A 24,724-nucleotide genomic window follows, 5' to 3' on the forward strand; every position below is an offset into this window, starting at 1 on the left:
TAGCCAGTTCAAATCCTGAGGCTGCAATCTTTTTTCAGTCCATGGTTTTACCTTTGATCATTGCTCAAAACTTTAAACTTCTTACTCTTTTGCAATACCTCAAATATTTCAGTAATGGATCATGCATAGGGTTGGGCTTTAATTCCTTTGTGTTTCACTAACAATGGCACACAGCTTCACATGCACATTTCAACACATCTTCCCTACAGGAGGAAACTACTAAAAACTCAAGGCCACTGTTAACAAAAGAAAAGATTAGACAGAAAAGATTTCAGGAAATTTTAGAGACAATTTTTAATTAGTTCATGTAATTTTGCTCACAAGAATAACCACATTCAACAATAACATTTATCCTTCAGTCCTGAGAACCAATGGGTGTCACCAGCAGATGTAGACAAATTGGCTAAAGTATCACTTTTTAAAAAAATCTCCTTATTCTCTCGATGCTCTGCACCTTTTGTGCAGACCTGGTTAACTTGAAATCCACTTTTAGTCTCCCTCATCTAATTCTTATTTTCTGACTAAGAAAATAATTTTTTTTTTACGTTTTCAGAAGTTTTCAGTAAAGATCAAAGTAAGTGTCTTTGTTCTTTTATACCAAACCCTGACTTTCAAATAACATTGTTTTTATCTTGTTTAGTAAAATCTTAGGCAATAAAAAAGATATTAGGTTAATCTTCCTTCAATACTTTTTAAGTTGCCCGTTTCTTCATTTCAATCAGTGGTCTCTGGGGACACTTCATCCCACAACTCATAAAATCACCATCAAACAAGTGCAATGACTAGATTGGCAGCATTTCCAGTTGAGGAAAGGAAAGAGCACAACTCTTTGCTTCAATAATTTCCAAGAGATTAATGTTTTACTCTCACTGCTATTGGCTCTAACACTGTGATCTATAATGCCAAACATTTCTATTCATTATTTTCATCTTCAAAGCAACCCTATAAAGTAGATATTATTAATTATATTTTATGTATGAACAAACTGAAACTCAAAGAGGATGGATGACATGCTTAAAGTCACAGAACTAGTAAGTGGCAGAGTTGGGATTCAGACCTAGGTCTGTCTGTTCCCAAAGGTTATATCTTTTGATTATACCATATTGCTAGAACTACGGTTTTTCTAAGATTGAGGTAGGAGGGACTGAGAAAAGAGAATGACAAAGTAGGTAGTGTAGTCAGGCACTTATTTGAGACCTGAAAATAATGCTATGTATAACATAAATGATAGAAAATATGGGTATTTATGTAAAGTATAACAAATGCCTTTAGTTACCGATTGAAACAATATGCTGCTTCTGACTTTACAAATCTTCAAAATTTCCAAATTCCATACTTAGATAACTTGTTCAGCCACACATGCTGGCTTCACTAAACATTGAAAATGAGAAGGGTATAAAACTTATTAAAGAAGAATGAACATTTTTCTCCATTTGGATTTTGAATTCAAAAGGATGTATTGCATTGAGGTCATACAGTTCAGAATTAGCTAGCTATTTCCTGAGCCCATGCTTATGGAGCATCTGTCAGAGATAGGATAGATTGTCTGGCAGCATGTTCGTGACTCAGCAAAGTAGATGTGAGTAGATAATCTTAATTGCTTGACTGACTAAGTATGTATGTGTCTAAATGGAGTTCTTTAATGATTAAGAGCAGTAATGGTTTTTCAGGTAGTTATACTGAGCCTATCATAGATAAATTACCAACATTATTAAGGTAATAATTATTAGGTAAACATTTTCTTTTTATCAGCACATTGTGCTTACGCTTAAAAGGCTCTAGTAAATTGGATTTTAATACCAGTGGCTCCATTAGAGAGGCATTACTTCCAGGAAAGTTTTAAATATTTCATATGACATTAGAATAAGAGAGATTTTATCCACTATATCTAAAGTAATGTGCTTAATTCTGAACTCATCACCTTCCTCCACTCCTCTCCAAATGTGTTCTGCCTTCTTAGAAAAGGCCCTCGTATCTATAGCCTTAAGTCAAACTGCTCCCCATCTGCCATCCAATTAATCAAGTCCACTGATTGTCCATGGCCTCAGACTTTCTGCAGTTTATTCTTTATCTGTGACCACAGGGACCTTTTTAGAATAAAATCTGAGCATGTGAGCCCCCCTGCTTGAAACCATTTGGGGGTTCCTAATCATAACTCCTTTAACAATTTTACAATGTTCCCCTATATGGTGCCCTCCTAATCTCCACCCTCACCTGATGCCACTTTATGTTGATTCTGACTGAACTGCTTACACTTTCTCAAATCTGCAAGGGCTTGCCCTGCTTCTGAGACTTTGTCCCTGTTTTTGCCGTTGTCCTGAATATTCTTCCCTGCCTTTTCCTTCAGGTTTCAGCGCAACTTCTTCCCTCTGTTAAGCATTTACTGACTGGTTATGTGCTCTTACTGCATTTGTAACTTTATTTGAAATGTTTAGAGCATGTAACTCAGTCTAGCTCAGGAAGCAATGTTAAAAGCTATGTTAAAAGCTAATAATATTTTATATTTCAGTTCTTTGAAATATCATTTTGGGGCTTTTTGTCTTTGTCATATTTTTTTCCTTCATCAAAACATTCAATCAAAATTATGAATAAAAAGTAAAATTCAAGTATTCTACTTTAAAAAAAGGAGTCTTACTCATTATTATATAATTACATTATTAATTAAAATATAAATTTAATTATATACACAAATAATATTTTTAATTATTTTGATTTTTGTTTTGCCTTATTTTGTTTCCACTTGCATGTGTTCCTTAGGATATAAAATTTGGAATAGGAAGTCATATTCTATTTTTTCTCAATTTATTTAATGTCAAAGATTCAAGATTATTTTATATCTAAGAAAGATATTTTCTCATTAGGAGTTTGATGCTAAAGACTTTCAGGCTTTTCACTGAAGTGAAATGTAGGCCTTTACTTCTAAAAACAGTGAGGTCAATTTCAAATTCAAGCTATTGCACAGAAAAATTTAATATTAAAAGGGGAAATATCGCAATAGTAAGTAGGTTGTGGTATGTCTGTAAAGTTGACAAGAAGAATGTCAAACTAAGTTAGAAATAAGAAAATGAACTGATGACTGCAATGAGCTCCTTTTTATGTAATATGCCCCAGTATGGTCATAATGATAGATCTATATATATAAAAGCCAAGCAACCAGAATGACTGGAATGACCGATTGCTATGATGCGCACTGCCGCCAGCCAACCGGCCCAATCGGGGGTGGGGCTGGCCAGCCAACCTCCTGCAGTCCCTCCCCCCGGCCAGCCCGGCCCAAATTGGCCCTGATTGGGGTGGGCTGGCCAGACCCCACCTGTACACAAATTTTAATAAGTACCCAGATAACAGAAATACATAGAGCACTGTCTTATGTCAATCAGAAAAAAAGCAGCTGGAATGTTGTAATGCAAAGCTATGTGCTTACAATATGCTTGTAAATAATGCACTGGGGCCACAGTACATTGTTTCTATGGCTGCCTAAAAAAAAAAATGAGGAAAAGGAAGGCTAAGGCACAAGGTCCACTCTAAAATTAGTTTCCTTGTAGTCATTACGTTCCACTTATGTTAAAATCTTACATGCAAGCCAAAATGGATTTTTGGATGAAGTGTGTACTTTTAAATGTTTTTGATAAGTCATGAACTGTTTGATTTTCAGTATTGACTACAAGTTACTAACTATTCCCTGATAGCTTATTGCAAAGAACAATAAAGTTTAAGGGCATTACTGGGTAAAATGTTTACTTCTCAATTCAAAGGAAATGAAAAGAAAACTTAGTCCCTATTTATCTGGGCCCATATACTCATCAACTTACAAGAAAGGTAAATGACCATTACGGGACAGATACTGCTATTATACAGCAGTATTGAACTCTTGTACTCCTATGTTCCTATAAGAAGGCATCCAAATTGATTATACTAGTATACTCAGTTTTCTACTATCACCATTTTACTGACTTTTTAAAAACAGATTCAGATAATTTAAAGAGAGCAATTGGTCATTGGACAAGCACACTCAAGCTTTGAGACCTAAGTCTCAAAATCACGATTATGCCAAATTGTCTACCCACAGTCATTAGCTGAGTGTGGTGCTCACTCAGAAAATGTCTAGACTGAAAGAGTGACACAACCAGCTCCAATCCACTGCTCATAAAATTTGTCCTTGCTGAGATGACTCCAACTTTTTTCATCCTGTTCATGTGCTGTAAAAGCCATTTTAAATTATCTTATAAATATTTAATGTAAGAGCTCCTGTGGTTCAATGGGCTATCATTTGTAAGTACTTGTGAAATGTGAGGGCAAAGATAAACCTTCTGAAATAGAGTGGTCTCTATTTTCCTTCCAGAGTAAGGGTTCCTCTTAGTCACTCTTTCAGATCTCCAGAGCCCTGTTCTTCAGTCCTGCTACCCAGAGAGGACTTTACTAACACCTGGTACACATGGAAGGGCCTGCTGACGTGATATTTCTTCTTCCAACTCATATTAAAATCTAATGACTCCATAATCGATTCCTTCAGGACATGACAAGGTGACAGAAAGTCACTGACAATCAGTTGGAGCAAATGAGTCAATGAACCCAGTGACTTATTACTTCTACTGGAGTCGAGCATTCCAGCTGGAGTGGTTGATGAAAGGTTCATAGGGAAAGGAAATTTGACCTGAGTCTAGGATGATAAGAGCAACTACAACAGATGGAAAGGGAAGATGACATCTCAATATGTGTACAAATCACTCATATTGGTCAACTAGAATCCAAAGTTTTAAGCTGTTAGCCTTCCAACTAATGTTCTAAGTTAAGACAAGAATTGTTTTAATAAATGTAGATATACCGGTAGGGAAGCAGACATCCTATATAATAAAAAGCTAATATACAAATGGTCATCACGCCCTTGCACCCTCCTGCCCTCGTGCCGGGGCTGGGGGACCTAAGGCCGGGGCGGGGGACCTGAGGCTGCGCCACCCACCTGGCGGGGCTTGACAAGGGACTTGAGGCTGCACCCCCCACCCAACAGGGCTTGACAGGGGACCTGAGGCTGAGGTAGGGGACCTGAGGCAGCGCCCCCCACCCAGTGCCAGGCCAGGGGACCTGAGGTTGTGCCCCCCACCTTGTGGGGCTTGACAAGGGACCTGAGGCTGCGCCCCCCCCCCCCACCTCCCGCTCAGCGGGGCTTGACGGGGGACCTGAGGCTATGCCCCCTGACCAGCGCCAGGCTGAGGGACCTGAGGCTGCACCCCCCACCCTGCGGGGCTTGATGGGGGTGGGGCCAGCCGGGTCTGGGTTTCGCGCGATTTTGAGGCACATGCAGGTGGGCAGGCACTTTACTCTGGGTCCCAGGGGGCAACCCAGACTCTGACAGGAGGGAGATTGTCATATACATTTTACTAATTTTCTTTCATCTCTGACACTTCTATTATAGAGAAAGGGCAAATAGCAATATTAAAATATTTCCTCTAATTAACACTTTAAGCACCCAGACTGTTTTATCTTGCAACAAAAAGTATAGTGTCAGTCACCAGTGACTGACAGGGTGCTTAATGTGTTAATTCCCCTTTAATGTGCACAAATTTTGTGCACTGGGCCACTAGTAAATAAATAACAGGGTCTAACTCTAAGAAGGAAATAATGCTTGAGATTTATTTTTCTGTTTGATTATCTGAATTTTTGCTTATATAATAAAAAATTAAGTATTATAGTCATCTTACTTAATACATTATCAAAGAAAAGAAAAAGGAAATGGTATAGAATCGACACTCCAAGACAATATCACTTACATTGGAATAGAATTAAAAAAAGTATATTCTGGTATCACATCAAATAGAACCTCATGTGGCTAAGTTACAATTAAGAACTTGCTTATGATTACTTCCATGAGAAAGATAGAAATAAAACAGCAAGAGTATGATGTTGCTTATATGTGGAAAGAAAAATGTATTAATATAGTGGGAAGTTCATTGACATTGGATAGATAACCTATATTTACATTTCAGACCTACTTACTTACTAGTTTCTTTGATCTTGAGCAGCTCACCTATCACCCTCCTTCTGTAAAATGAAAATAATATTCATCTCACAGCATTTTGAGGATATATATTATAGGTGAAATAAGTTCACAAACTATCCATCTATACTAATAAAGAGCTAATATGCTAATGAATGGGATGCTGTAATGGGTAACAACCAGGTCATTAGCATATTAGCTGGGGCATTGCTCCAGAGACAGGGTGAAAGTGGGGAGGCGCCCAGAGGAGGCAGGACCATCCTGTGCCAGGGAGGGCAGGGGTGAGAGCCCATAGCGCCCCCCTCACCAGTCCTTCACCACCCACCACTCGCACTCTGAGTGCCCTGTGGCCCACCTGCCAGGGGAAGGAGCACAACGCAGCAGGCAGGAGGCTTCCATACTCTCCTCTGGCGCCATGACCGGGCGGAGCCACCGCGTTGCTCCGGAGACGGGGCAGAAGCGGGGAGGCACCCAGAGAAGGCAGGACCAGCCCCAGGCGACTGGAGGGACTGAGGTCCGGGCTTGAAGCGGCCAGAGAAGGCCTGAGGGTTTGGGGCTGGGCCAGGTGTGCTAGAGCTCTGCGTGGACAGGTTTGGGTATCAAGGCAGGGCTGCAGGTGGGTGGGCAGCACTGTGCAATATCAAGTGCTGGGCTCCTAGTATATATATAAAAGCCTAAACAACCATCCAATCATTCGACTGTCTGACCAGTAGCTATGACACGCACTGACCACCAGGGGGAAGATGCTCAATGCAGGAGCTGCCAAGCTGCGGTGACTTGGCAGCTGCAGTTCTTGAGTGATACACCCAGAACCAGAGAGGAGGGAGCCCAATTCTGGTGTGTGTCACTGGAGAAACCCCCTCTCGCAATCCAGGACCCCTTGGGCATGTTGGAGAGCCAGTTTTGGCCCAATCCCTGCAGGCCAGGCCAAGGGACCCCACTGGTGCATGAATCCATGGACTGGGCCTCTAGTAAAACTATAAAAGCTAAGGTAAGTTACTGTTAAACTCTTTACATTTGCCTTTGAGCTTATATTATTTTAAAAAATATTTTATTTGTAGCTTAGAGGCATTTTTCTTTTATATACTAAATGTATCTCAAAAAATGTATTTAATATGTTCCTTATACTGTAACTGTCCATATAAACAGTACAACTGGTGTTGGCCTTGACTCCAACTATGGCTGTGAACTATAAAACGACAGTATGAAAATATCTTTGACTATCTCCAAGACCTTACGCAAAAAGTGCCCTTTATTGACTTAGTAAAGCAGGAATTCTGGGCTATTCAACAAATAAAATGACTTGTAGAATTTGAGATGAGCCATTCTAGCTCAGTCATTCATGACATTTTTCTTCACTGAAAAGTGATGGTGAATAGCTCTCTGGCATCATGTCTTGAAAATCCTTTAATCACTGGGGCAAGTGGGCAGTGCTTAGAATTCATGAAGGCAGAATGGATAATCTTTTGAAAAGCAAATCCAGTCTGAGTCTGTCCTGCTTGATCTGAAATCCCTGGACATATGGCAAATGAGCAAGGTTCCTGTATTGAGCTTTAGAATTCTCAGCCAAAACTAGAGGAAATACAAAAGTCTAATGAGCCGAAACCGGTTTGGCTCAGTGGATAGAGCATCGGCCTGCGGACTCAAGGGTCCTGGGTTCGATTCCGGTCAAGGGCATGTACCTTGGTTGCGGGCACATCCCCAGTGGGTGGTGTGCAGGAGGCAGCTGATCGATGTTTCTCTCTCATCGATGTTTCTAGCTCTCTATCCCTCTCCCTTCCTCTCTGTAAAATATCAATAAAATGTATTTAAAAAAAAAAAGTCTAATGAACAAAATGAACTGACAAGCAAAATAGAGAAAAACTTGCCCTAACCTGTTTGGCTCAGTGGATAGAGCATCGGCCTGTGGACTGAAGGGTCCCAAGGGTCCCAGGTTCGATTCCGGTCAAGGGTATATACCTTGGTTGCGGACACATCCCCAGTAGGGGGTGTGCAGGAGGCAGCTGATCGATACTTCTAACTATCTATCCCTCTCCCTTCCTCTCTGTAAAAAAATCAATAAAATATATATTTTTTAAAAACTTTAAAAAAATAGAGACAGATTCATAGATAGAGGCAGGCTGACAGCCATTGGGGATGGGGGAGGGGGGGTGTGCTGTGGGTGTGTGGAAGAATTGAACAAAAAAGAAAAAGAGAAGAGAGAAAAAAATTCATGGACATGGACAACAATGTGGTGATCGCGGGGGAGGTGAGCACGATGGGGGGAAGACTGTGTAGGAGGGATAAATGGTGATGGAAGGAGACTTGACTTGGGGTATAGATATGTGTTGTAGAATTGTACAACTGAAACCTGTATAATTTTGTTAACCAGTGTCACCCCAATACATTCAATAAAAAGGGGGTGACACACTATGATGCACACTGACCACCAGGGGGCAGACACTCAACACAGGAGCTGCCCCCCTGGTGGTGAGTGCATTCCCACAGCCAACCTCCTGTGGCTGGCCAACCTCCCGCTGTCCCTCCCCCAGGCCAGCTGGCCCCAATCAGCCCCAAATGGGAATTAGGGCCCTAGCCGGTTTTGCTCAGTGGATAGAGCATTGGCTTGCAGACTAAAGGGTCCTGGGTTTGATTCTGGTAAAGGGCACATGCCCAGGTTGCGGGCTTCATACCCAGTAGGGGGCATGCAGGAGGCAGCCAATCAAAGCTTCTCTCTCATCAATGATGTTTCTATCTCTCTCCCTCTCCCTTCCTCTCTGAAATTAATAAAAATATATTTTCTATAAAAAAAAAAAAAGAAGAAAAAAGAAAGAAATTAGGCCAGGTCAAAAGTAAAAAATAAATAAATAAATAAATAAATAAAGCAGTAATGTTAACCACAATCTAACACAATTATTTTCCTTTGCTCTGTTCATTTTTTTCCTTTAATTAAATCTTAGCTATGGTACAATTATCAACAATTTGTGTAATAAATGGTCCACAGACTATGTAGGAAATGACTGAATGACATAAAGCAAAAAATTATAATGATGTGCAGATTGTGATGAAATATATGAGCTTCTCATGAGAAAACCTCATGTGCCTTATCATAGCTAATTGAAAGCTAGGACAGGTAAATTATAGAATACAAATTAAAGGTCATAACAAACCAATTATGAAAAGTAAATCTTCCCTAGTGAATCACCCATACATAATTAAGACTGCCAAAGCCTCTCACATAAACCTGAGTGGGGCAAGAATAAATCCACTATCAATAGGATTGCTGGCATACATCATCTGTTATCATGCTCTGTGCTTCATGGAACTGGAAACTAAAGCTCAGAAATTCAGATATACCATGTTATTCTAAGGTTAGGGCTCTTAGTTCTTCACAAAGCTAACTCCCAGGGTTAAAGTCATGGGGAAGCAGTTTGGAAGTTACTATATGATTTTGGAATAAAGCAATAGTGCCCTAGACTGAGCAGCCAATAAAAATATTGCATCCTCCACATGGACCACAGGGCCCATCACAATGTCATACCTACACAGAACCAGGGCACTCCTATATGTCACTTGCCTGGGCCCGGGGGCATTTTAATTTAAGCCCTTGGTAAATTCTGCCCCCAAATGTGCCTGGAATTGTTGAAAATGTCAAAGTCATGACTAGAAAAGGATGGAAGAAAAGGTAGAAAATCCCAAAACTTTTAGACTTGCTCCTGAGCAATCTATATATATAAAAGCCTAAGCGACCGAATGACCAGTCGCTATGATGCGCACTGACTACCAGGGGTCAGACACTCAACACAGGAGCTGCCCCCTGGTGGTCAGTGCATTCCCACAGCCAACCTCCCATGGCTGGCCAACCTCCCACGGTCCCTCCCCCAGGCCGGCTGGCCCCGATCAGCCCCAATTGGGACTAGGGAGACAGCCCTGATCACTCTGATCACCGACCAGGCCGAGGGACCCCACCCATGCATGAATTCATGCACCGGGCCTCTAGTTCTAAAATAAAAAATATGAAAATAACATTTCTCTGTTAATTACATAATTTGGAGAGATTTTTTTTGTTAGAGGTCGCTAAGTACCACCAATTTACTGTTTTTCTTTAATATGACTATGAACCAGAAAGAATTAGAAAGAGCTGTTAGTAACTTTTTTAATCTTAAATTTGAAGCTGAATGTGCCCTTAAACTCCCCAGAACAGCTGGCAATGTTGTGGTCCATATGTATTATTATGAAGACACAAAAATGCACATCTACTAGTAAACATAAAATAGCCTTCTTTCTAAAGAATATATTTTATATTTAGTGAAATATGGTAGTGTTAGAAAAAAACACATGCATTTCAGAGTCACAAGAACCTAAGTTTCTCAAAGAATGGAGCTTAGGAGGCTGAGCCACTTTGCTGGGGTAGCACAGGTAGTGAGCAGCCCACTGAGATCCATATCCAGACCTGAGTGATTTCAACACCTCTGCTTCTAGGTACTACATGCCTGCCTTCCCGAAATAATACTTGCCACTTATCAAGCATATAGTCTTTGTACTGTGTTTTACATTATAATCGAATCCTGCAGCAGGCATTTATGTACTGAATTATGTTTTGTATTTTTGCCTATTTTATCCTAGGATTGAGCACGGTGCTTTAATCAGAGTAACTGCCCAAAATGTTAATGGATGGTAATTGGATTTAAGGATCTATTTTGTATCCATTTAAATTTAATAACACGTAGAATTTACTCTGCTAGATATTCACTCTGTCAGTTTGAATAGATATATCTACTCTATTAGTTTGGAATAAATAATAAAATTTTAGTTCTGACTCCAATCCTTAAAGGCTTTAAGCAAAAAGATCAAAATGCATCATACAAATGTTTTATAGACCAGTGAGCATAATAAATAAGTGCTTCTGTGTCTTAGCCAGAATTCATCTTACTGGTCGGAGAAGCTGGGATTTCTATCATTACAATTGCATCCTGGTTCATCCAGACATACATATTATTCTCTGCTACCTAGAACACATGTTCCTGGAGGATTTAGAATAAGAATTTGATAAATATTTATTGAATTGAGTTGAATGTATAAGCCAATGAGTAGCTTCAAGTGTTGGGGATGGCAGGAGTGCATTGATATAACAAAGCCAGACAATGGATCAGATTAGTTAGAAAAATCTTTACAATATAAGTGAATCTCATGCTACAATTTAAATAAAAGAAATTGGTGGAAAACATGGAGACTGATTTACACAAATGAGCCTGTCTAGACTGAATCTTAAGAGCTGGCAAAGAACCAAACGAAGGAACCAAAGAAAGAAAGCTTAGCCAGAATATAGCACAGAGATTGATATGGAAGGAAGTGAGAACAATTGGTATCAAATATAAGTGACCAAAATGAGTATTTGATAGACATCTCTAAAGAATTTTTATACTCAATATTCAACCTTCTTTCTTTCCACATACTATTAGAATATGAATTTCAATTTTGGTCACACACAAATCTGCCACAAAGATCTCTAATGCTTGCAATAGTATTTTCATAACTTTATAGACACCAATGTCATGCTTATTTTAAAAACTGTAAAGAGGTCGTATTCCGTGAAAATTATATTTGTAAACATGCTCAATTGAACAAATACTACAGTATGAGATACATAACATCTCCTTAATTGTGCATTATTATCCTGATGCATTAGGAAGTATGGTATCTTTTTTCTTATCAAAAACCCCCATCTCTTGGGGATACTGTTGGACACTGCCTAATGCAGTCAGAATTGGAAAAGAGCCGAGCTATCTTCCAATAAGAAATGCAGGCTTTAGGAGAACTCAGCTTTTCTCAGGGGGCTGCATGTCTTCAGTATTACTTGATTGCAGGCACTATGCTATGCACTGTCTCATGCCTCAATACCCTCTTTAAGAAAGGAGGAAACCAAGCCCATAGACATTAAGTACACACCTAACGACTCACCACTGGTAACTGGGAAAGCTGGCATTTTAAACCCGGTCTTACTCCAAAGCCAGTGCTTTACCTATTACAAATACTGCCTCTCTATATCATACAAAAGTACCATAGAGTTATTTTCATCTGTTATGTCCAAAACATGAAAAATGAAGTGAATTGACCCTACCACAATTCTGTCATATTTCACTAATCTATTTCTAGTTAAAATCAACATAAAGGTGAAAAGTATATGATATTATTCAAAATGAGCAAAAGTAGTAATCATGCTGAAATAAAGTAGAACTATTTCATAGCTTTATAATTGACCCTTTCATTATTTCCATTTATTTAAAGAGTAGACTAGTTTGTTATCTTTAGAGTATAGCAAATTTTGACATGACTAAGAACTAGAAACTCATCTTCGGCTCGCAACTATTCCAACTGATTGGGCTATTTGGCTGAACAGATTAAACAGTTATGGGAAAATATGTCAATCAATTGTATCTCTGAAAGCTACATGCATCACTTGTCTTTATATCATTTAGCATGGTTTGGCATTCAATAACTCATAAAAATAAATGATGAGGAGAAAAATACAATTTTTCCTGAAATTCCTTAGAAATTGATACCAGTTGACTCTTGAATGGTCTTCAAACATTGACATTTCTTTGTTTTGACTGTCATTAATACTAAGAAGGAAAAATAAAAGCTGAACAATCAACAGGGATTGTGGATCAGAATGAATTACAACCACATTCTCAGAGAAGATGAGAAAACCTAGAATGAAACAAAACTCCCTGGACGATGGGTCCAGTACAGCTTTTACTTGAACACATTTGATTGGAGGTCCCTGAGGTTGACAGGCATCTGCAGGTCTGGGCTTATGATGTCTTACCCATCAGTAAGAGTCCCAGGAAAATCTTCAGTGTGATTTCTGGAGCTTGCACTCAAGGTGCTCACTGCCTTTCTATCACAAATCATACATTTTGTTACACAGAGAGACTCCATGAAAAGAGATTGTGTGCATATAAATGCCCTAACACTGGAAATAAATCTCCGCTTTAACTCTGTTGACCCTGCAAAACCTCCCATCAACAGAAATTCCTGGAACCTACCTCTCTGTTTGAACAACTCAATCTGAGTCCAGCACTATTCTCCAGATACCATCCAATGTCTCTCAGGATTATAAATACAAAGCCTTCAAAACCTCATTAGTTAATTTAGTGTTAGAGTTCTAAAATGCAAGCTTCACTTACTAGTAGAAAGTCATATGCTACATCCAGAAGGGACTATGGATTCTTTTTCAACGTGTAGACCTGAATAGCACATTCAATTTGAAAGCCCAGTTCTTTCTACTGACTGCACTTACTATCAAGATTGAAGAGAGACAGTGTGATATTTAATTCATATAACTCATATGAACTAATGTGTAGGATCCTGATCTATATAAGAAAATGTTTTTGTTTTCATTCCTCAGTTCTAAGAACATTTAGAGCTAACAGTGCCAGAGGGAAAGCCAATAGCCCTGAAATGTGGCTGTGGTAGAAAGTGCAATAAGTATCATCCCCAAAACATTTTACACTGTATTTCTGGTCTCATTTTTTAGATGTACAGAAAGATTTTAAATGATGCCAAAACTTCTGGGTACTTACCCAAATATTCACTAAGCTCCAGGACTTTTTTGGTTCACTGGTGTTTAACAGGCATCAGGTCCATTAAATTTAATTGTAACCATATTGTCTCTGCTTAACCATAAGTGGAAAAGAATGGGTGCCATAAACTTTAATAGTCAGAAGGCCTGATCTAGGCTGACTTTTTACTGGAAGATGGTGTATAGCTCTGGGTTCCAAAGGCCAACAGACAAGGATAATTTGGATACAGGTCACTCAAGCCTTATAGGGGCCTGGGAATATTCATCCAGAAGAGAAAATGGTAAAGACTATCCTCTATAACAGTGGTCGGCAAACTCATTAGTCAACAGAGCCAAATATCAACAGTACAACAATTGAAATTTCTTTTGAGAACCAAATTTTTTAAACTTAAACTATATAGGTAGGTACATTGTTATTAACTTAATTAGGGTACTCCTAAGCTGGCCTTTGCTAAAAACTCAAGGGGCCAAAGAGCCGCATGTGGCTCACAAGCCGCAGTTTGTCAACCACTGCTCTATAATAAAAGCCTAATATGCTAAGTGTCTGGTCATCCAGTCGTCCGTTCAACCAATCAAAGCATAATGTGCTAATGATATGCTAAGGCTACTCAACCACTCTCTATGATGTGCACTGACCACCAGAGGGCAGACAGTAGACCAGTTAACCAGTCACTATGACGTGCACTGACCACCAAGGGGCACATGCTCCAACCAGTAGATTAGCTTTTTGCCAGAATCCAGCAGATTAGGACTAAGCAAGACGGGGCCAGACACACCCTGGAGCCCTCCTATGGTCCCTCCCCGGCTGGCCAGCCTCCCATGTCCCTCCCCAGCCCTGATGGTGCACCAGTGGGGTCCCTCAGCCTGGCCTGCATCCTCTTGCAATCCGGAACCCCTCAGGGAATGTCAGAAAGCCAGTCCTGGCCCGATCCCGCAGATCAGGCCAAGGGACCCCACTGTGCACGAATTCGTGCACCAGGCCTCTAGTTTGTATATATTTAAAAAGGTGAGTAAATAAACTTTCATTGAAGACAGTAAATAGTTACTTTAGAATGAAGTGTGGCATTACTCAAGTTTGGTGTAACAAACTGATTTTCTAACAACTAAAATTATTGGATCTAGAATTGGAAAATTGGGGTAACTCTGGATTCTTCCCTGATATATATAAAATGGAGTGAGCTTCTGGGACTTGGATTGATTTACATATCTTTCATGAAGATGTGTGGTTAGATTAGGTATTTTCTGAAGTTCTATTCCAATTTTAGATTTCTAATACTGGTAACCAAATATATAATTTCTCATAAGTCTACTTAAAGACAAGTATGTTTAAGTAAATACAGAAATGTGATGAAATAAATTGAAGAAAGTGGCATTGCACTTATTTCTGAATAGAGAAAATGTATGAGTAGTCATCCCTCTAAATAAAAACATAGGAACCAAACCATTTAACTACATATTTTCCAAGAGTAAAAGCAAAGAGCACACAGTACAAGAATAGACAATGAGCTCTACTGTATAGCCTCAGAGGGCTTATCGTAAATAGGCCCTTAACAGAAAATGAACTAAAAATCAGTTTTCTACAAGGTCACTCACATTATTAGCCCCAAAAAACCTTTTTTAAAGGTGAAAGTTTTCTTTTGCGCTTCTCTGCCCCCACATCTCAAGTTTCCAGTATCTTTTTATTGCCTCTGGCTGTTCAGAGTCATTCCTAGGAGCAAGCACATAGTCCCTGCCCTCTCCACCCTAAACACCCTTTGCTATTACATTTTTTTAGGCATGATGTTTTCAATTTAAAAAATTTTTGTACTGTTTTCCATTATTTTGAGTTAAACTGATGAATCTATGCCAGAGGATGATAGCTCCTTAGCAGGTTACTATCTGTTGCTATAGTGCTTCTCCTGCTGAGAACCCTAGGCTACTGGTTAGAAAGGGATTGACAGGCATTTTGTTGCCCCTGCAATCCTACCAGTCAGGTGCCCCCTTCACCTATGTGTTTAGACCAGCGTAGATGAACTAGCAAACAATCTAAATTTACATGTTGAAACATCTTTCTGTTCTCTTTCTCCTCTATCAAATGTAAACAGAATGTATATGTATTTCTAAATTTAAAATTAAATCTTTCAAATATTATTTTATTATTGATTATTTCTGCAAACTTTTAAAAAATATTTTTTATGGATTTCAGAGAGGACAGGAGAAGGAGAAAGAGAGAGAAATATCAATGATGAGAGAGAATCATTGATTGGCTGCCTCCTGCAGCAACCAGAGATGGGCGAGCAACCCATCATGTGCCCTGACCGGGAATCAAACCGTGACCTCCGGGTTCATAGGTTGATGCTCAAGCACCGAACTACACTGGCTGGGATGCAAACTCTTGAAAAGGTTAAAAAATAAGCTACGTTTAACTCATTTAACAAGGATTGCAATACACCGATCTAATCATATAAATTGAAAAGGTTTGTTAATAATACTCTATATGGAAAATTTAATTTTCTTTGCTTCATTAATTGACAATAAAGAAAGGTTTTTCAGGGATTTTAAACAGCACTAATGACATTTGATTCCAAGAACACTCACTTGTTTCCTGGGCAATTTCAATAAATTAAAGAGATTTGTTTAGTTTGCCAGGATTTAAAGCTGCAATCAATTCTTGTTTGTCAAAGAACATATTGCTATATTGAGAGCTAAAAGGAGCAATTGCTTAAAAAAAGGTCATTTAACACTTAACGAGGTTTTTGTTGTTGCTGCTGTTATTTGTCTTGGTTTGTTTGATAGAGAGTGTTCAGGTAACATTTGGAACATAAGGAATTGTTGGGTAAGGCAGAAATATTTGATACAAATCAGATTATGAAGATCACCAATGAGATCTAGTTTTTATATCTTAACCTTAAATATCATGTGCATAGTTTATATTCCAGAACACATAAGCTAATGACACCTAACATTTGTTGCACTTTGCAATTTTTAAAGTGTGTTTACATTAATTCTTTCAATTATTACAACAACCCTGTGACGTAGGAAGGATGGACTTTATAATCCCTAGTTTATAGATGACAAAATAAAGCTTGTAGATACAGTCCCTTACCCAAGAACACATGTCTAATAAAAACTAGCATCCAGAGTTGGTTGGGTTTCATATGATGTTCTTTTGTTGCTGTTTGTTTTGTCCTTAGACTTATTTCCTCAATAATCATGGTTCTAGATCATTTTTACTGAGAAAACTATGTAAGTATTTGGGTTTTTGCCGCAAGAACCGATCCATAGTTCAAATCTCTGGTTGCCATACACATTGCTATACACAGCCAAAGACTGATAGTCCTTGAAAACTATCCTCATTTCCAAAAGGAGGATGAAGACTCAGGGAGATGACATTAATAAAACCACACAGTTCTCTGTGAGATGCTATTTGCATCTAAGTCTACCCAAAGGTGCTTATAAAAAGAGAAAATGATAGAGTCTATAAGGGAACTAGCACACTGCCATCTAGTGATTAGGAGGTCTGATAAGAAAAGGTTTCTAGAGAAAATATAAATTTTGTTCACAGGGATATTAAAATATAAATTCCTAATCTAGTAAGCAAAGTGGCTGGAGACAATGGACTTACTTAAAGGTTGGATTTGCTTGTCAGTAGGACCTGAATGTCTAGTCACATTTACAGAGCTTTCACTGTGTATTGCACACTGAAATTTGTAGGGCCAGAATCATGCCATAGGAAATGCATGGGCTCTAGAATCAGAATGATCTGTGTTTGTCTGTGTAATCTGACACTTCCAGTGGAAGAAATTCTGCAAAAATCACCGCACCTCTCTGATGCACACTTTCCTCAACTATAAATGGCAAATATTTGGCATTCAAGAAGCTGTAGTTACTATTTCAGGAGCTCGAATGAGTTCCGTGGCTAAATTATGTTCAAACAGTAACAATACCTGCAGAGTTCTGAAAGCTGCTCTTTAGTAGTCAAAGGACATCTAGAAATCAAGATGGGCAATCCTTTTCAAGGTTGGCATAGGGAGGTAAGTTCTAAGACATTATGGAAAAGTCTGCCACTATGAACAAAGACGGTGATGAAAAATTGCTATAAATTTACCTCCAATCTGAGATTTCATTATTATATTTACTTACTTGTATTTGTAAAACTATGAGTGCATATCATCTGCACCTCTTATTCATCCAAATATAAGTTAACATTTTTAAGTGAGATAATATATTTCAAAATGATTTTAAAATGCTACAGCACTTTAAAATTGTAGGATCAAATTATGAGTCTTTGTTTTCAGCAGAAATAAATGTGCTTTTTTTGTGTGTTTTTTTAAACATATGTTTTTATTGATTTTGTTAGAGAGAAGAAGGAGAGGGATAGAGAGATAGAACATTGATGAGAGAGAAACATCATTGATCAGCTGCCTCCTGCATGCCCCTTAGAGGAGATGGAGCCCAAAAACCAGGCATGTGCCCTAATTGGGAATCGAACCAGTGACCTCTTGATTCATGGGTCAACCCAACCACTGAGCCACACAATCCAGGCTGCTTATTTGTTTTTTTTATCAGCTAACTATATTCCTATTTTTGGACCCAATGATAAATATTCTATTAGATTTTTACCTTCTTTTCTTACGTATATTTCTCTAATAAGAAAGGAATCTGAAAAAGTCAGTTTTGTCCTGATATTCTTAAAACATCACTTACTACAACCTATACTTAGGCTTGTTTCCACTATTCAAACTCCTTTTGTCCATCCTTATTGTTTATTCCTACAAAAATCCAACACCAAGTCCTGCCTGGCTACCAATTAATCCCATGACCTTTGCTGTCTTACGTTACTAGAAAAAGCACTTAAATGTGAGATTAAAATCACCTCCATATAATAAGTAAATAATGTTTGCGTATTGCAGATCATTGTTCTCTATCACAAATAATAATCAGCTTTACTTTTTACAGGAAATGGAAAATAAAACCTCAACAAATGGATGCAATCCTTCAGAATGGCTCTCAAATGGACAGAGATGAAAATTGATCTGGTTACTTGTCAATTGCATTATTCAGAGATGACATCATCAGCAAAGCTATAGCCAATGCTGGCTCATTGCCCACCCCATGACAACCTTTCATAGATTAAAAAAAAAACCTATTCTGTAAAGATATAAGCATCTCAAGAGCTGTAATTTGAGTTTTGAAACCTAATTAAATAACTTTCTACCAGCCTCATTAGTAAGCACAAAATCAAATTCTATATAAACACCTGAACACAGGACAGTGAATGCTAACAAAACATTTCATAGCATATCATCATCACCAATGTGTTATTCTAGAAGGAAAGCAGGCTGTTGGCTAAGACAGTTTCTATATTTATTTCTGGTTTTGTTTATGACCCATTGTAGAGATGAACTTGTTAGATTGTTGCTAATTGAAATGCAGAATTAAAGTCTTTTGGCAATGAAATGCTCTTTGATGTTATTCTAACAATTCTATTCTGTTCCATCAGCGAACGTGAAACACAACATGCTTCTTTACCTGGGGGGTTATGTTCATTGAGAATCACAAGTGATGCTGGTGTAGGTCTTCTTTTCCTGATCTGTGAACAACAAAGGCCCAGCTGAGGTCAGTGGGAGTCAGACACTGCTCCAGGTTACCCTGCAGCTTCCAAAGCTGTCCCATCCTCATCTTTCCCAACATACAAAAGCAAATATCTGGAAGGCACACAGTAGGTGGTCACTAAATTTATTTTGAAACACAGAAAGTCAGACAGTGGAACTGTCATGTATGAGTATCACCTTTGTTTACCAAAAAGCTACACTTCCACAAAAAAAGAAGTAGTTGTACACAATCAAATGATGCCCCAGAAAATTAATATGCACTGAAGGTAGAGGGATGACTTGCTAATTTCATAATATTAATGATGCTTTCAAGATCCATTGTCCTTATTTCTAAATGAGAGAAGCTTAGAAAACTCAAATTTCTAGCAGGTTAAATTTAACAGCATGAGTTTTTAATTTTAATTAATATTATAACTTTTTCTTATTTTCTAGTATAGTATTTAGAATAAACCAACAAATAAAAAATGAATATGGATCTTATGAGAGTATGTTATTCATTTAAAACTAATTGGTTTAGTGTGTGGTTTTTTTCTTAATTTAAGTTATAGGAGTATATTATGATTAGAATTTCTAATATGTCCATAATTCCTTGAATACATAGGTAAATTCCTAAAGTATATGTCAGTAGGAGAGTAGACAAAATTTACCAATGATATCTTGTCCAGGATAGAACCAATGCCTCATTCAACACAGATACGTGTTCAAGGTTGTATTTAACTGGCCCAAGTCTGGGTGAATCTACTTCAACCTCATAGAGTCTCAGATTTAATAATTGTTTTTAAAGCTTTGTATATAATATTTGGTAAAAGATTCAGGGATAACTTAGGTTTTAAGAAATTAATGAATTAATTGATGACCCTGTAAATTTCTTTGCTTTTGCCTCCTCGCTGCTATAATTTTACCACAAATGATATTTTAAGTGGTTCTGAATATGAAAGGCAATACTACAGATGTAAACCAATCACATGTGAGAGAGTCAGACAGAGAGACAAAGAGAAAAATACATATAGACATAGTATAGATGGAAAAGGAATTCAAGAAATGTTAAAATACTATCTTTAATATCTGAATAAAATATTTTTAAATTATACATATACCTACACATCCTATCTATCACATGTTACAAATATTTATAATTACTGTTCTGGATATATAATAAAAAACATTAAAATAAAATATTAAGTGTATAATCTGAAATTATTCCAAGATTTAATGCTTTCATTGTTAAATGAACCTTTATTTATCTTTTTATTTCATAAATAATGAAATAAAAGGTTGTTAAATTTTAGAATTTATTTTTAAGTTTCTCTAAATGTTGAACCTATTATTTTAATAAGCAAAAGCAAAGATATTTTCAGATCCAAATCTGAATTGCTAATATAACCATTTTTCCCTAACAGATGCTAATTTTGCATCACATGAAACGCTGCATTTTAACCAGTAGTTCACCCAGTGCAACTCAAATACAAGTGCATATGGAAACCAATGTATTTCTCATTTATGTATCCTGGAAATCCACGAAGTTGGGCAAATTTAAGAGGTAGAGAAGCCTTCAATTAATAACAAGAATGTACGTCCATGTTACTTTATATCCAATAACTGGTCCCCACCCAATTCTGCTTACCTGCTCCGCCGCTTCAGGTGCAATCTGACTCTGGAACAAAGGTACAGCAAATTGTATCTTTTTGGGACTGTTGGGCTCCATGGTAATGATGAGAATCAGTCAGACACGTGAAGGACTCAGGACTAACCCCAAGTGGTGTCTGGGATGTGTTTCCTCAGGCACACTACACCCAGCCACACAGAGCGCTTCGTAATAAATAGCTGTAATTCCAGCGTGAGCAAGTGAAGATGCCGAGGTCTGAGTAACTTCCTCTTTAAAATCCACACTGATGTCTGGTTTGTTCCCTCACCAATCTCTTGGATCTTCTCAGCACAAGACAGAAAGGAATAATAAGCTAATTGTATGCCTCTTCACTAATACACATGCCAAACATTCACTCAGCAGCTAATTGAAAATGCAATGCTAGCCTTGAAGGACTCACTGCCCTGGGATTTGAAAGAAAGGCTCTATCCATTGCACATTACTAACCGGCTGCTCAAAAGTGCAACGTAAGCTCCCTCTGAGTATTGCAGGAATGGGCCATTCATTATTGATGAATATAAAGCAGGACGTTTTTGGAGTTGGGGGCAGGGTTTGAGTATGGAATCATTTCATTTTTCTTGCAGCAACTTATAATTCAGACACCCTTGCTATTTTATATTCAGCCACCAAATAGATGAATGGCCACAGAGGGTAAGCCACAACCAATAATACCTTCTGTATCTGGTTAGGTGAGATTAATCATAGCAGGCAGAGCATCTGTGGTGTAGTGAGGACAGCATTGCCACCCGCTGAGCAGATCTTGGTTCAAGCTCCATCTCTTCCATTAACAAGCTCTGTAGCCTGAAGCAAATCACAGGCTATGTCTAGGCCCCCATATTCTCATCAGAAAAATGGGGGGTTGGACTCAATGACCTTAAGGTCCTTTCTGTTTCAACATTCTATAATTGTAGTTCACAGTTTTCTAATTAGAGTTGAAATAAATTTAGCAATCAGCTTGGTCACTGCTGCTGCAATGACCTCTATTTCATTTTCTGGTGGAGCTGGTTATATCCTCTGATTTGGAAGAATACAGAAATGATTAGAAAACATTAGTGGAAACATAATGGTATCTAACATTGTGTTTTGTTGTCAATAGTGGGGATATGTGCAAAGATAAGGAAAGAACTTTGGGGGGAAAATCATAAAAGGTGTAATCTCCAGAATGATAGAAGATGGTGATCCTATTGGCTGGTGGTCAAGGTAGAGAAACACTGCCTACTATCCACATCTGTGAATGTTAAAGGGGAGGCAATAACATAGACAGCCTTCATGCATTCTACTCCTTTTGTGAAGGAATCCTGAAAATGAAGCAGCTTTCATGGAAGGAAGAACTTAGTTTTCTACTTCTTTATTTGAAATATATTGTTGCCAGGCCAATGTTGATGAGTGGTTGAGTGTTGTTCTAGGAATCAAGAAGTCCTGGTTTGATTCCTGGTCAGGGCACATGCCTGGATTTCAGGCTAGGTCTCCAGTAGGGGGAGTGCAGGAGGCAGATGATGTTTCTATCTCTCTATCCCTTCCCCTTCCTCTTTAAATAATCAATAAAAACATATTTTTAAAAGAAATATATTGTTTCATGAATATTAGATTTCTTATATGTTTTTGGATTTATATAATACATTTAGACATAGACTATGATTCCAGTTACTAACAAATTAAGTTTTCTTCCTTTTTAAAAAAGTTCTGAGCCCATACCAGGAATCCATCTTAATGATTTAAGCATGCAACATTCTGTTGAAAGAATATAGAAAGTAATATGCATTATTCAAGCAGATTTCTATACCCACTGGGGAAAAAGCAAAGGCAGATGTGGATGTGAAAGCACTTTCAGTTGGAGAACAGTGCTGACCAGCAAGAACTTTTGTGATGGGTGCATCCTTGTAGTGTCGAAAGAAAACTTATAAATTACATTATGTGTAATAGGCTCTAAAAGAAAATATGAATTAATATCATTAATGAACTTATTTCTCTGGATATTTTTTAAATTATATAAAAGGAAAACAAGAAAGTATTTCTAGTGAGAAATGAATCAAAAACTTCACTTAGAGTAATGATTAAGAGCATGATATACTTGGTGGCCTTGAGTTCAAACCCTGGCTCTGATACTTATTCAGTTTATCCACAAGGGCAGTAATAGAACTTTCTACTTGTGAGGTTTAGATGAATTAATTTTTTTAAAGAGCTCATTATATGTCCAGCACAGGATACCACTCAGTAAAAGATAGCTGTTACTTTTCCTTCATTAGATAGCAGACTAATAGGTGATAAAATGAAATTTTATGTATGCATAATATAAACATTAACTAACTGCTCTATTTTTGAATAGTTTGACCAGAGATAATATATTGTAAAGGGATTACCTAGCCCCTTTAAACTTCTTTTTCCCCAGGCCAGCTCCTGGGAATACTGCAGGACTCATCTCTAAGAAGCTTTTATAGGTTTACTGGAGGCCCGATGCATGAAGATTCGTACAAGAATGGGCCTTCCTTCCCCTGGCTGCTGGCACTGCCTTGACTCTGGCCAGAGCCGCCTTTCCGCCTTCCCACACTGCCCAGAGGCCCAGAGCAGCTGGGGCAGTGCTGAATGCCTGCATCATCGCCATGGCAATAACACAAGCGTCCTGCCCCGCCCCCAGCCACTAGGTGCCTGCGTATGCAAATTAGCCTGCTATCTTTGTTGGGTTAATTTGCATAATCACTCCTGATTGGCTGGTGGGCTTCACGAAGGTACAGTCAATTTGCATCTTACTCTTTTATTAGTGTAGATTCCTACCCACACTGGTCTTAGACCCACCTCTTCTGTATTTCCAAAATACCCAACATACCTCTTCTTAGTACAATAACTACATGACTATCTTTTTACTGGTTAGCATTTTGAAATGCCATCCATTCACCTAGCAAGTATTTGTTGAGTCTACTCTGTGCCAGGCTTTTTGCTATGGCATTATGTGGTCAAAAGTGAGTGAAGTCATTTTAAAGCTAAATTATTTTTCTAAGAATCATGTAAAATGCAACTTAAATTTGAAATAATCCAAAAGTTTTAATGTGTTTATGTGGAGAGTGTAATTATACTGAATATTAGGTATACATTTTTCTCCTGTTAGCAATAATATTAATAACTAACCCTTATATGATATTTACTGTGTACCAGGCATTATTATAAGTGCTTTACCTGAATTGATTTATTTAAAACTCATAACACACCTTTGAGATAAATGTCAGTGCCATCCCGGTTCCTAATTTAAAATGAGGAAACTGAGAATCTGAGAGTTTAGTAAATTTGCTCAAGGTCATCCAGGTAATACATGGCAGGGCCAAGATTCAAACCAGGTCTAGAACCTGGGCTTGTAATCATGATGGCTACTATAATATAAGGGCTACAAAGAAGTCAGTGGAAGGCACCAGAACCTCTCTCACACTGATGTTTCTCTCTCACATTGATGTTCCTCTCTCTCTCCCCTCCTTCTCTCTAAAATCAATTTAAAAAAAACACATGTCCTCGGGTGAGGATTTAAAACAACAACAACAAACAGAATATCTTCTAAGTTCACCTATGCCATTTTAAATCTTATATTTTTTCACATTCTACACTTATAAGAAGACTCCTCAGGCAAAGCTCACTAAATAACCTTTAATAAACTCTAAACCCCTACAGCACTTAAGTATAAAAGTGTACTTGTAGTCACCCTCATGCTTAAAAGCTGACATCATTGATTCATTTATTTATGTAGTGCCTAACATATCCTTTTAAATTGTTTCTTAATTTTTCATGATTGCATATTTTTGTCTTCCCTAACTAAAACAATGTTGATTTACTCTAGGATCTTTATATCAATGAATGCTGTGTTTATAATATGTGTTGAATTGAAGAATTACTACTGAGTTATATAAATACTCAGGATTTTTTTCTCCTGACTATGGACATGGTGT

The 24,724-nt window shown here is 38.0% G+C and overlaps 1 protein-coding gene across 2 annotated transcripts in view; it reads right to left on the bottom strand.

Moving 5' to 3' along the window:
• PPP1R1C (protein phosphatase 1 regulatory inhibitor subunit 1C) overlaps positions 1-21,380 on the bottom strand; it is a 101,856-nt gene extending 80,476 nt beyond the window's left edge. The window contains exons 1-2 of one of the 2 annotated variants that reach the window (XM_080668593.1): positions 20,775-21,380; positions 19,068-19,128 (exon numbers count right to left, since the gene is read on the bottom strand). In XM_080668593.1, the coding sequence (XP_080524719.1) occupies positions 19,068-19,128; positions 20,775-20,855 (142 nt within the window). In that variant the 5' untranslated portion in view covers positions 20,856-21,380. The remainder of the gene's footprint in view (positions 1-19,067; positions 19,129-20,774) is intronic. The other variant, XM_080668594.1, reaches the window with a different exon arrangement.
• Between the last annotated feature and the right edge of the window lie 3,344 nt (positions 21,381-24,724).

The sequence above is a fragment of the Plecotus auritus genome (assembly GCF_963455305.1).
Source record: "Plecotus auritus genome assembly, chromosome: 5".
Classification (NCBI taxonomy): domain Eukaryota; kingdom Metazoa; phylum Chordata; class Mammalia; order Chiroptera; family Vespertilionidae; genus Plecotus; species Plecotus auritus.